Source organism: Martes martes, assembly GCF_963455335.1.
Source record: "Martes martes genome assembly, chromosome: X".
Lineage (NCBI taxonomy): Eukaryota > Metazoa > Chordata > Mammalia > Carnivora > Mustelidae > Martes > Martes martes.
The window spans coordinates 102,085,739-102,099,838 of NC_137897.1; the positions used below are offsets into that span (position 1 = coordinate 102,085,739).

The window sequence follows — 14,100 nt, forward strand, 5'->3', positions numbered from 1 at the left end:
GAGGGTCTAGGCAAAGGCGCGGCGGCAGCGGCGGCAGGCGCTTGGGGAGCGCCGAAGGACCGCCCGCCCGAGCGTCCGGTCGGAGGGCGCAGGCAGGAGGAGGCGGCTCGCGGCCGGCCCACTCTCCTCCATCTCTCTCCCGCTTTTGTGAGCTGCAAGGGGGGTGCGCTGACGGAGGAGGGGGGCCTGGGGAGAGAGGCACCCCCTTCACGCGCGCGCGCGCACACGTTGCCGGCGCACGCACACACGCGCGGACATACACTCACAGACACGCACACACACACGCACAAAGCTCGCTCGCCTCGAGCGCACTAACGTGGCCGTTTTCTTTGTGTGGAGCCCTCGAGGGGGGTTGGGGCCCGGGTCCGGTCCGGGGGAGATGGCGCAGCCCATCCTGGGCCATGGGAGCCTGCAGCCCGCCTCGGCCACTGGCCTGGCGTCCCTGGAGCTCGACTCGTCGCTGGACCAGTACGTGCAAATTCGCATCTTCAAAATCATCGTGATTGGGGACTCCAACGTGGGCAAGACCTGCCTGACCTTCCGCTTCTGCGGGGGGACCTTCCCGGACAAGACTGAGGCCACCATTGGCGTGGACTTCAGGGAGAAGACAGTGGAAATCGAGGGCGAGAAGATCAAGGTGATCCAGACGGTCAGGTCCGGGAAGGGAGGGATCTGGGAGGGGGCCTCGGCTGAGGCATCGCTCTAGTGGTTGTAAACGTCCAGCGCGTGGCTGCGTCGCCGCTGGCTGAGCCCAAGACCCTCGGCAGCTCCTCAGATCCCCTTTCGCCTGTCTCAGTGGCCTGGTTCCCACCTCACCCGTTTTGGGTTTTTTGTTTGTTTGTTTGTTTGTTTAGGGCCGGCGGAAGTGGTTACACTCCTGCCCTTTGCCCCTGCCTGACATCTGCCACAGGAAAATCTTGTCTGATACCATCCTTGACCCTGAGCCAGGAGCAGTGGCACCTGTGGGCAGAGGGAGGCATGAGGCATCTCTTGGTTCTGGTCTGTGGGATGGATCCCAAAGCACTTTACACATCCTGAGGTCTCTTCTACCTCTTGGGTGCGAATGGGCTGCAAGAACCTACTTGGGCTTAGCCCTGAGGCATTAGAGAGAGGGAAAAGACAGAAATCCATAGTGAATGAGAACCCCTTTATTTCAAAATAAAGCCCTGCATAACACCACCAGCCCTGCATAACAAACTTGTTCTCTTGGAGCAGTCTCTCTCCAATGATATCTTCATTTGTCTGTGATACCTAATGAATGAACTGCTTCATTACTCATTCTGTTGGTATTGTCTTCAGCAGGCCTTTGTAAAAATGCAGAGCAACTTATCTGGAGGCCAAGGAAAAGTGTCTTGCTCCTCCCCATCATTAGTTTATTTATCAAGTAGGCTAAGTACAGATATTCCTGTCTGACCATTTATGCTCACTTTAGTTCAGAAAAGGTAGAAACCCGATAGGACAGAAATAGCTCAATATGCAGAAATATTTCTATGTGCGGAAGGAGGACATGGCAAGGGCAGCTTCCTGTGACAGGCGAGCAAGGGGGCAGGATGATGGGCAGGAATGTACCTCAAAAGGCATTGGGTACTAAAGGCCAACTCCCCTAGGCCCACAGCTGGGCTTTTCTCAAGGCTATGGTCTGACCCTGTCAGGTGAAGGTCAGCATCCCTCCTGCTGGTCAAAGAGCCCAAATGACCCCAAGGCCCCTCTTCTGGGTGATGTGGAGAGAACGGCTGAGTAGTATTAGGGAGAAGGATGAAACCCTCTGAACTGTACATAGCTCCGGATTCCTTGATTATTAAAATGAATATGTTTTATTTTATTATTATTATTTCTTGAATGAATGTGTTTTAAAATGGCTTCAGAGACTGGGCCAAGGCACTAGACGTCAGGAAGATGGGCAGCTCAGTCCTGGTAAGGGAGAGCTCTGGAGAACAAGTGAGTCCTAGGGTCAGGAAGATAGGGCACTGTTTTGAAATAGTGACCTTTTTGTCCCTTGCATTTTGAGGGGAATTGCTACATTTCCTTTCTAAGGAAAGTATCTATCTGTCTCTATCCTTTCCTAGGGCTCTTCTGTTGAGGTTTACTTCGTTTGGACTTTCTGTGGTGTGTCTAACTTCTTTCATGCAAGGTCATAAGATTCTGGAATTTCTAAAACATGCCTTTTTTTAAAAATCCAAAGTGGGAATATACTTATGGATGTGCTCTTAAACCCTCAAAGACCTTAACACTTAATGCTATTGCTTGCTTAAAATCAAGTGTCCCATTGAGGCAAAGAGTTTTCTGGATTTAAAAGAGGGGAAATAAGTCTACCTGAAATTCATATGGCAGAAAAGGGAAGTGTTTGGGAGTTTGGGGGAGGGAGGGAGGAGAGAAGATGGGAGGACAGGAGAGGAGAGAGGAGAGAGGAGAGGAGAGGAGAGGAGAGGAGAGGAGAGGAGAGGAGAGGAGAGGAGAGGAGAGGAGGAAGCCTGAAAGTGGGAAATGGGAGGGAAAAACAAGTGGAAGAGGGCCACTGCCCAGTGGCCTCGGAGAGATTTTTAAGACTCCTTCCCTTCTAACACCCCAGTACTTAGCGAAACTGGATTTCACAGTCTTGGCCAAAGATTCCAGGCTTTTTCCCAGAGGGCAGAGCCTGTGACAGTGTGACTCACCAGAAACAGAGCTCAGCACAACACCATGTGCCGATAAGTGCTTAATACAGGCTTTTTTGGGAAGATGATATTTTCAAGAGGGCAGAACCTTGTGACACTGCTCACGGAGGAGCCCTTTGAGTGCAGATTCTGAAGAAGCTCAGGGTATGGGCAGGGGCGGGGACTGGGTGACTCTGTCCCCTGTGAAGCTGTTGCAGCCGGGGCCCAAGGCAGCCGGTGAGAGCAGCATGTCCGTGGGAAGATGGTAGAGCGCAGCAGCTAGCACATGATCTAGAAAGGAGGAGATTTTGCCCCACACTCTGGCTGGCTTGGAGTTTTTCAGGGAACAAATGCTAAACCCCTGCTAGGAGGTGACTGTTAAAGCCTTTCCCATTTGGGGGAGGGAGAGAAGTGCAGTGTGACAGGCTGAAGTTGCCCTAGACCATAGCCAGAGATAGGAGGTTGGGAGGCCGCAAGCGCCAGCCTCCACAGGCGAATGGTGGAGAGGTCTCTGCTGGCTCTTCCTTTGGCCCAGGAGTGGGGTGGCCTCTACTGGGCTGCCTCCCCAGGTCCCAACCTGTGCAGGGGGATGGATGACTGAGTTATCAGATTGGGGGCTGCTCTCTTAATTACCAGAGCCATTTTTAGGGTTTCAAAGCCCCATTTGGTGTCTCCAGTCCATGGATCCCCGCCCCCTTCTGATCACAATATTTATAATCCAGTGTTTCCAGGTTAACATGAACATCCAGGAAAGCTTCCAATGAGTACATAATAATAATAACAGTAATAATAATAACAACAACAACTGCTATTTATTGACTAAACCAAGAGCCCCGGGCTAGGCGCTTTGCATGAACTATCTAATTTGATCTTCACAGCTGCCTTATGCAAATAAGATTATTATTATCATTCCTATTTTATAGATGCGGAGACCAAAAGTAGGTTAAATACCTTGCCTAAAAGGCGCCTGGATCGGAGCTCCAGTCTTTGACCACTGCGCCCAAGCACTTCTCTGTCTCACTACCCTGCTTTCCCTGAGACAGGGTCAGGATTTCCACATGGATTCAGGGCCCATGCTCTTTACTGCTGCCCTCTGCTCTGGGGGGCAATCTCTGGCCCAGGACGGTGTGCTCAGCAGGGGGTGGCAGACGGGGCAGCCAGCTTTGTGGGCTCTTGTAGGCCAGGGGCCCAGGGTTATAGCCCTAGAACTGAGGAGCCTTCAAGACGTCTCCTTCAGCTCCACCCCAGATACCGAATTGAGTGCCTGGGTTTTACTTTTTGCACCTTGACTGTCTCCTTTTGCATGTGGAGAATCAGAGAATGTCCAGAGATGGAAGAGAACTTAAAGAATCTCTAATCCAATGTCCTTATTTAACAGATAGGAAACTGAGGCTCAGAGAGGGAAAGTGACTTGCCCAAGATCACACAGGGACAGGCCTACTACTCAGGTCTCCCCATTCCCTGGCCAGTGCTCTTCCCTTGCAATTTGGGCTAGTACCATGGTGTGCCCAACCCATGCAGTTACCTGTGACAGGAACACAGAGGGGCATCATGTAGGAAAGATCATAGCTCTTCCTGACATTAGCCTAGGAAGTGTGGAGGCATTTCCTCGACCCCTGAGGAAGAGTAGAGCTTCCTTTAATGACATGATGTGTCCATCTCCCACAGGTTTAGCTCAATCATGCTGAGCTTGCCTCAGCCTAAAAGCACTGGAAAATGCCAAATAGGAGTGTGTGTGGGATGGGATGGGGAGGTAAGAGAGGGGAGGCTCAGAACTAATTTTTGAGCCATTCTTTGTAAATTCTCATGGAATTTACACATGCTTCTGGCTAGTTTGGTCCCCCCCCAAACAGCTGGGAACCCCCTCTGCTCTAGCCCTCCAGACCAGGCAAACTGCAGGTCAGCCATGGCCGTGGGCAGGTGCTGCCCAGGACTGCGGACTCTCTTCCTCTGCTGAGCACTTGGACCAACACCTTCCCGTGTTACATTACTGAGTGGACGGAGGCTGAGCTAAGTGTTCCCTCAGAAGCTGCCTTCAGTCAGAATGACATCATGTCTTCCTTAGGGCTTCTGGACTTCTATCTTCTGCCAGTTCACTTAATGGCTAATTATCTATCAGTGTGTGTTTTTCTGTCTGCCTTGCTGCCTCTCCTTCTGCGCATGAGTTTCTCTTTGTCTCTCTCCTCCTTTGCCATTTTCTGTGTCAGTTTCTTGTGTGAATGGGTGTGTATCTTAGATGCAGATGGGACAGTCCAGCCAGTTCAAAAAAGATTTGTTTTAGACTTTTCCCATCATCTACTCGGACATCCTCCAAAGGTTACAGGTGTATTTGTCTCCCTTTTTCCACTTCTACCCTCCCCCACCAGCCTCCAACAAAAGGACATTCATGCCTCATCTATAGAAAGATGCCAGATATGTTCCCCAGGGAAAAGAAATACCCATGTCAGCTAAGAGCACGTGCCGGGGTGGGGGACTTGCTGAAACTTGCTCAGGCAGCGATAGCCCCAGGAAAATGCTTTAAAAGACTAGATTTATCTTTGGCAGCTCCCCACACTGCGCCCCTCGACCCTCCTCCAATACCCCTGTCACCCCATGGCATGTTGCCAGCATTACTCTCTTCTCCCCCCTCCCAAGTGGCTGCCTTTGCTTTGGCTCTAGCCGGTCATCAAGAAGCCAAACTTCCTGTGCTTTCCAGGAGGAGAACAGTGGATCCAAGGACTGGTGCCACTAGGACGGCCAATGGGTCTTCTGAGACAATGGCAACAACTGGCACTTGCAGAACACTTGTATTTTGCAAACGCTCTTTCTTGTGTGTTAATTTGCCTAGTCATTTACTCCACTGCTAAGTAAAGGAGGTGGAAGTCAGGTCTCTCAATTCCAAGGCTACTGCTGCTGCATTTCCCACAGCACCTGCTCAATTAGTTGTCGGACCAGACTTGGTTTCGGGCCAGGGAGGAAGGGAGAATATGTATTAGGCATTGTGTCGTGTACTTACAAGAAACACTAATCCTTACAGCATCTCCACAAGACTGCCGAGGTTATCCTCAGTTTGCAAGGGAGGACACTGAAGATAGAGTAACTTGGCTTATTAGGACACTTGACTAGTAATAGCACGTGACTGTGCTGAGGTTTGTACCCAAGTTGGTTTGCCTCCACTACGCCCCCACTAGGCCTTGGAGAGGACAGAAGATGGGGAACAGTGTGTGGCTAAGGGGCAGTCAGCACCCCTGGCTACTGTGCGGACACAGTGCCCACAGGAAAGGAAGAATGGACGAGAGGAGTACCCGCTGGGAAGCATAAGGAGATGCTTTCACTGTCTGGCAGGGATGGGAGGTTTGGGAGGATGCTAAGAACGGGGACACCAAATCCCCAAACAAAATGAGGTCATTTGTGTGCAGCGATCCGGCTGCTGTGCTCTCCCTTTGTGATTGATGGTTCTGAGGCCACACCATCCATTCCAATTTTCTGCTGTGAGCAGCCTGCTAGCTGGCTCACTGCTGGCCATAGACAGGGGTGCAGAGAACCTTAGGGTGGGGTTTACAAGGAGGTGGAGTGGGAGCAGTGCTACAGTTTAAATTCTGAGCCTCCAAACGAAAGCTTCAGGGCTCCCCATGGCATTGGAAAGGTGAACGAGGTCTATAGCAGAAAGGGTCTTCCTCGCAGCTCCGACAATTTGGATGGGGTATACAATTCTGGAGCCAAAGAAAAGCCAAACAGCCAACCTACTCAGCCCCAAACACCTCACATACTCCCACCCGTGTTCCTGCTAGTGGCAGGTATTTTTAGAGTTCTGAGCTCATGGTGTTAAAGCATCTGCCACATGCCTGAGGGCTGGTCGGGATTCAGCCTTACTCAGAGGCAGGAGTTAGGACTACCGGAGGGTGGGGGTGGGGGTGGGGCTCGGGAGCCAAGTGGTAATGATATTCTTGTGCTATACCCGCTCTCTTCCCACTGACCTCTATTCCTTTCCTGGCCCGCTCTCCCTTTCTCCCTGCTCAGAGCACTGGCAAGGTGGAAGAAATGAAATCTTTTCTGTCTCTGCTTTCTGACGCAAATCAGTGTCCAAGGACCTGTTTTTCTGCTTAACCAAAGTCAAATGTTCTCTCTGAAATCACCTTGGCAGATATGTAGTTTTGGTGGCTCAGGCCAGTACTGCTTTTTCATGATGATTATGATGAGGATGATGAGGAGGAGGATGGTGATGGCAACAATGGTGACAAGTGATCTGATGCAGAAAAACAACTGCTTACAAGTTTGGGTGGAGAAATGCCAAGAGCACTGATGAAATAAATAGAGAACAAATAATATATTTTAAGTGGTGTGCTACCGGGGTGCCAGGGTGGCTCAGTCGGTTAAGCATCAGCCTTTGGCTCAGGTTATGATCTTGGGGTCCTGGGATTGAGGCCTGTGTCAGGCTCCCTGCTCAGCAGAGAGCCTACTTCTCCCTTTCCCCCACCTCTCCCACCTGCTTGTTCTCTCCCCCCCAATAAATAAATAAAATCTTCAAAAAAATAAATGGTGTGGTACAGACTCAAAGTACAATAGAAAGTTTTAAGAAAAGAAAATTTAAGAGAAGTTGGAGAAAAGTGGAATTTTCAGAAGAAGGCAGATGTGAGCTGAGCCTTGAAGGGTGTGTGAGACTCAGGGCAATGAGGCGGTGCCCAGTTTCTGCTGGGGAAGGACAGACTAGCACGAGGGAATGAACTGGGTGTAGCCCAACAGTCCGAAACCAGGCTGGATGGCGCCAAATTATGACAGAGATTTTTCCATTTGATGCCACATGCAGAAGAGGGCTGTCATGGTTTCCTGAAGAGGGGGATACTGTGCTCATAGGAGCAGGGATTTAGGAGGGCTAGTTTGGAAGCAGTATGTAGGAAGCACTGGAGTGGAGACTTCTAGAATCCAAAAGACTCTGCTGTAGTCCAGCAGTGAGGAGAGGAGGGTCTGGCCTAGGGACATGAAAATCAAAATAGAATGGGAGAATTTGACAATCGTGCCAAAGGAATGTGGCAGTCATGTCCCTAGAGGAGATGAAGGGGAGCCTGGACAATGAAAACTGGTGTTCAAAATGATGAGGACTCTGGGGCCCTGTAAGATCTTCACTCAGCAAAGAGATTCAATTATATTTACCAGATACTGACTAACTGCTAACTCCAAATAAAGGCTATACTTGGTTTTAAGAGCTGTAGCAGTCAATGAGTGACCATAACCCAATTCTCTTTAATTACTGAAAATTATATAGGGCCTTGGGACCATCATTCAGAGTATGAATTTCTCTTGTCCAAGACTTTGGATGTATAAAAGGAAATAGATGGGGCTGAATGTGTGTCGATTCCAGGGTAGCCCTTGGGAGTTGCATCTTTGTATACTTCGTTACTGATATCAGCATTTTTCCTTCATAATCTGGCCTTCATCCCAAAAGCTGAGAGGCAGAAGAAAAATCCAGTGAACTAAATTACCTTTTATATACCAAAGAATAAGCTAAAATAACCTAAGAGGTGAGATTTTTAACACTAACTTTAAAAAGTCATGCAAAAAACACAAGACAAAGTGATATACGTTTTTAGTAGAAAGTTTAGAAAATACAAAAAAAAAATACCATATATCACCCATGGCCCATAAATAACCATTAATCTCCTGGTAAGTACACTTCCAGTCTTTCCTAGGCATATGTTTATATTTAATATTTTTCTGAAAAACTGGAACCATAGTACATGAAAACTTTGTATCCTGCTTTTTTCATTCCTGATATTTTATGAGAATTTCCACCATTTATTCCTTGAAAACATCATTTTTAATGTCTGCATAATGGTCCATTGTATAGATAAGTACATACACTTTAGCTATTCTCTTACTGAGCTTTTAGGTTATTTCCTGTTTTTTAAAAAGTATAAATAATACTGCAGTTAAGACTTTTGTACAGGGGGCGCCTGGGTGGCTCAGTGGGTTAAAGCCTCTGCCTTCTGCTCGGGTCATGATCTCAGGGTCCTGGGATCGAGCCCCGCATCGGGCTCTCTGCTCGGCAGGGAGCCGGCTTCCTCCTCCTCTCTCTGTGCCTGCATCTCTGCCTACTTGTGATCTCTCTCTGTCAAATAAATAAATAAAATCTTAAAAAAAAAAGACTTTTGTACAGAATTTTGACCACATCTCTGCTATTTCATATAGATATCTGGAAGTGAGATTATAGGTTTGAAGAATTTTGAGTATTTTTAAGGTTCTTGATAATATTGCCAAATTGCCCTCCAGAAAAGTTCACCAATTTACACTCATTTTTCAAATAAAAGCCTTAAGATTTTTTAAAAAAACATTGTATTTATTTATTTATTTATTTGACACACAGAGAGAGAATACAAGCTGGGGAAGAAGCAAGGTCCTTCTGAGCAGGGAGCCTGACATGGGGCTCAATCCCAGGACCCTGGGATTATGACCTGAGCCAAAGGCAGATGCTTAACTGACTGAGCCACCCAGGCACCCTAAGATTTTTTTGACTGAAGATTTTCAACTAGAACTTTTAAGAAAAATTTTATAAACCCTGAGAGAAACTTCTCTCCATACTTTGATATGTCCACTCTGCCAGTCTGTGTCAGGGCTTCTCACCACATTTTTGTTTGTTTTTTAAAGATTTTTATTTATTTGTCAAAGAGAGAGAGAGAACGAGCAAGTGCACCAATCAGGGGGAGCAGCAGGCAGAGGGAGAAGCAGCCTCCCTGCTGAGCAAGGAGCCCAACTCCAGATTCATCCCAGGACTCTGGGATCATGACCTGAGCTGAAGGCAGACACTTAACTGACTGAGCCACCCAGGCATCCCTCTTACCACGTTTAAGATAACAGAATCAAGTTTTCTTCTATGTATTCTTTTTTTTTTTTTTTAAAGATTTTATTTATTTATTTGACAGACAGATCACAAGTAGGCAGGGAGGCAGGCAGAGAGAGAGAGGGGGAAGCAGGCTCCCCACCGAGCAGAGAGCCCGATGTGGGGCTCGATCCCAGGACCCTGAGATCATGACCTGAGCCGAAGGCAGAGGCTTTAACCCACTGAGCCACCCAGGCGCCCCTTCTTCTATGTATTCTTGTTTTCTTTACTGACTCCACATATGGGTTTTGTATCTTCCAGGTTCAGGTGTGGGACACAGCAGGTCAGGAACGCTTCCGCAAAAGCATGGTCGAGCATTACTACCGCAATGTGCATGCAGTGGTCTTCGTCTATGACGTCACCAAGATGACATCCTTCACCAACCTCAAGATGTGGATCCAAGAATGCAATGGGCATGCTGTGCCCCCACTAGTCCCCAAAGTGCTTGTGGGCAACAAGTGTGACTTGAGGGAACAGATCCAGGTGCCCTCCAACTTAGCCCTGAAATTTGCCGATGCCCATAACATGCTCTTGTTTGAGACTTCGGCCAAGGACCCCAAAGAGAGCCAGAATGTGGAGTCAATTTTCATGTGCCTGGCTTGCCGATTAAAGGCTCAGAAATCCCTGCTCTATCGTGATGCTGAGAGGCAGCAGGGGAAGGTGCAGAAACTGGAGTTCCCACAGGAAGCTAACAGTAAGACTTCCTGTCCCTGTTGAAACCAAATGGTGTAAATACAAGATCCATTATTAACTGGAGTTTTTTCTTTCCCTTTTTTTCCATGCCCGCATAACGCTGACACCTGCTTGTTTCCATACAAATTGATATTAAAATAAAATTTGTATAGATTATCACATGCCTTCATGTCTTGCTTTCCTCCAAGAAGACATTTCTGACTGTGCTGAGTAGAAGAGCAGCCCGCCCTCCTAGAGCGGTACACTTGGCCAAGTCACACTCCCTACCAGCCTTCTATGCCACCTGAATCATTTGAGTCACTTCAGGACTAATTCGCTCTGTCACTCAGTGTCATCAGTGGGCAAAAACACCCAGAGGGGGTGGGATACAGGCCAGATATGTTTTTCTATGGCGCCCATGGAAGTGGAGGACAGAGAAGTCTTGAAAGGAGATGTTGACTCATAAATATTTCCTAGGTTGCCTGGATTTCAAGAGTAGGTGGCTCTCTCCTTATTTCCTAAAGCTTAAAAATAAAAAGTATAGATTTCCCAAGGGGCTCAGTTGCTTCCAAAATAGTTAAATCCTGCTTCCCATATTCTACCACACAGTCTCTGACACCCGGAGTGGTATTTCTTGAAGAGGGCAGGGCTCAAGCCAACAATCTGTTATGCCCCCAGATCCGTGCTGGGTGCTATGGAGGAAACAGCAAGAAAAGGATTTGTCCCCTATGTTCAAAAACCCTCTGATCTTGTGGGAAAAGACACGAACTACTTGTAAACAAAAATTAGACAATGACCTCACCAAGTTCGAGTCTGTGCTCTGGGAATTGAGAGCGTTATGTACTCAACACTAGGAAGGAGTCACTGAAAAATAACTGACCTTATTTTGTATATTGAGTAAAATGTTACATTTGGATTGGTAAAGAGGAGGGGACTGGGACAAAGTAGGGAGGCCAGAATGACCTTGGGGGTTGAGTGAAAGGACAAGAGCTGAGCAGCCCTAGTGGGGAGCTAAGGAGGAGGAGGCCTACACAAGATGCAGGACAGTCTGTTGCTCTTTGAGTCACTGGGAGTTTTTGGTGGCTCTCCAGCAGGAGTCCTGTAGGTTATTTCCAAAATGTCTGGTCCTATGGATGTGAAAGCCCCCCAATTGTTAAAACAACTAAGAGTGGCTATGAAGGCATAGCTACAATAGCCCCAGGTAGATTTCTTTGTTTCGGGGGTGTTCCTTAAGGTTCCTCTCTTGTCAGAAACCCACAGAAAGAGGGTCCCAGGCTGACAGCCCCCAAGCACTTTCCTCTGGTAGGTGAATTCAGGTCTGTTTCCCGTCCTCCTCCCCGTCAGTCCAGCGAAAAGGTAATACATACCAGATGGGCTTCCCACCCAAACAAGTAGCCTGCCTGGTCTTGCCTAGTGGTCCCTACAACGCTCTTCCTCCAGAGGTGGCTAACTCCCCATCCCATCTCCATCACAGCCCCCACCTGGCCTCAGGCTAAGCCCCCAGCCTGGTTTTCATCACTTGGCTTCTGCCTGGATCCATCTTTGGAGCCTGCTTTGTACCGTGGTTAGGGCTGTGTTTTCTTACTAGTTGTCCCTACCCAATGCCCTACCCTGGAATCTCACCAAAGGGGCTGGGAGCCTGTTGTCTGTTGGCGAACTGCCTGCTGAAAACCCTGTTGCTATGCTTCTCCCCAACAGAATAACCTTGGGTCTTGTCTCAGACTTCAGATATTGGCTCCTTACCCAGGACTGCTCTTGTGGTGTCTTTTGGCTCTTGACTTGGCTGCAGGGCCGGGCCATCTCTCAGTGGCCACAGATACACTTGTCCATTCTAGTGGGTTGACATTTCAGTCCAGGTCCAACCTGTGTTGGTCAAGGACCTTCTTTGTTATAACAGGGACAAATAACAACATTCCAAGTCCTCTGACCAGGATTGCCTCTTCTAGACCTGAATTGCCTCTGACACCTTTTAGGCATTCAACAAACATGTATTGAGCATCTACTATAAGCCAGTGTGCTAAGCCCTTGGGATATGTAGATGAACAATATAAAATCCTGCTCTCATAAAGGAGATAGATACTAAAAAAGAAATGAGATCCATAATGAGAGAATTTGAGAGTAATAAGGAGTCTGAGGGCCATAAAATAGGGTAAATGGATAGAAAGTGAGGAAGGGGGTGGGAGGGCAATGCATTAGATAAAGTGAACACAAAAGATACCTTTGAAGTGATAACATTTGAGCTGAGACCCAAATGAAGAAAAGCAACCAGGAATGAGGTCAGAAAGGGAACCCTAAGCAGAGGAAAGAGCAAATGCCAAGGCCCTGAGGCAGAAGTGAGGTTGGCATGTTTGAGGAACAGCAAAGAGGCTAGTGTGAGCAAGGGGGGAAATATGGGAGGTGAGGTGGAGAAGTAGGTAAGGCCAGATCTATTGGCTGGGATTTTATTTAAGTGCAGTGGGAAGCCAGTGGAAAGTTTTAGCATAATCAAGACCCAGTAACCTCTGGAAAGATTCAGCAGGCTTGCTGACCAGCAAGAAAGAGGGAAAAGCCTCTACTTTTCTGGGCTCCTCTAGAGAGGAATAGACACCCTTCATGAGTAACTCCTGACTGTGCGCCTCAGGGCTGTCATTTCCATGCTGGCTGGCCCCCATCTTAAAAAACCAGACTCTGAACTTTCCCGAGACTATCATCTTTTGGTCCTGCCAAGGCTCTGGTAATTTTGCTGTGACTAGGAGGCACTCACCAATCCTACCTGGCTCTGTCCTCTGAGCCTCGCCTACGTGATCCTGCCCTTTCCTGCAGTAATGACTGTGCTCTCCCCCAGGTACCTGGGAACAAAGAATCCTGAGAATCTCCAGGCTTCACCTAGTCTCCTAGCCCTAGAATTTTCTGCCGGCCTCAGCAGGGTGCACAGTGGTGCTCAGGCCTCCATCAGATTGAGCAAAAGGATTTGGGAATGGGCTGTTCCCAGAACGCAACCAGAGGGAGGGGACTCAGGAGGCCAGAGAACCGTGACACCCTTGTTGTCGTGAGGGTGATGAGAAGCAGACAGAATCAAGTGAAGTGAGGTGCTTCCAGGCCTCGCATTCAGCCTCATTATGTCTCTGGAATGATCCATGATGGCCAGGATGTCTCCTGTACAGCTCTTCTTTACTTTTCGGAGCTATGCCCTTGAGTCTTCACCTGTGTAACAGAGACAGGACCCAGAGTAATAACTACCAACATTTGAATGCCTATTGTATGCTGGGCCCTGTGCTAAAACACTACGTTCCTTCACTAGCTCATTTAATGCTCCCTTGACCCTATGAGGTGGGGATAATGATTTCCTTTTTACATATATGAATATAGATGTGCTGACAGATTTAGTGACTTGTCCGATACAGTAAGAGTGGCAAAGTGAGATCTGTCTTACTTCAGTCTAGGTTCTTTCTATGATATTATACTATCTTTCTAGCCAGTTCCAAGGTCCAGAATCCTTACAGGGATTACGGGTTCACTCTAGCTGGTCCCACTGACCCATGGGGGTTTGGCAAGCAGGTCATTCCATATCCAGGAAGGAACATTCCTCCTTGAATGGGATGCCCCGACCAGGTCTCTGCAAGAAGCCCAAGTGGCTGACGGAATTGTCAGCTCTGAGCCAAAGAAGTCCCAAGATAGCCCTGCCTTGGACAAGAGCTGGGAACCACACAGACAGCTGGATTCTGCTGCTCAGCCTTTGGGGCTGCAGGGTATTGTCACTGGTCCCCTACCCCTAGAACCATCCCTCTCCCAGTATCTGTGCATTTGCTCAGGCCCCCAGATTCAGCCTGATGACTTGCTTTGGCCAAGTTCAATGAAGTTGAGGACTGTCTCAGGGGGATCCTTCAGTCAGGGGGCCCAAGAGCAGATGTTGCTCTGAGCACCACCACCTAGAGCAGTGGCCAGGAGGGATACCCAGCCCAG

The 14,100-nt window shown here is 48.4% G+C and overlaps 1 protein-coding gene across 3 annotated transcripts; it reads left to right on the forward strand.

Annotated features, from left to right (window-relative positions):
* Positions 1 to 379: 379 nt before the first annotated feature.
* RAB33A (RAB33A, member RAS oncogene family) lies at positions 380 to 12,037 on the forward strand (the record flags this gene model as incomplete). Of its 3 annotated transcripts, none has more annotated exons than XM_080795906.1 (2): positions 380 to 637; positions 9,748 to 12,037. In XM_080795906.1, the coding sequence occupies 2 exons, from the start codon at positions 380 to 382 to the stop codon at positions 10,201 to 10,203; spliced, it is 714 nt and encodes a 237-aa protein (XP_080652032.1). In that variant the 3' UTR covers positions 10,204 to 12,037. The 3 variants fall into 3 exon arrangements, with proteins under 3 accessions (XP_080652032.1, XP_080652033.1, XP_080652034.1); XM_080795907.1 differs by having other exon boundaries at positions 9,754 to 10,242; XM_080795908.1 differs by having other exon boundaries at positions 380 to 654; positions 9,748 to 9,951.
* Between the last annotated feature and the right edge of the window lie 2,063 nt (positions 12,038 to 14,100).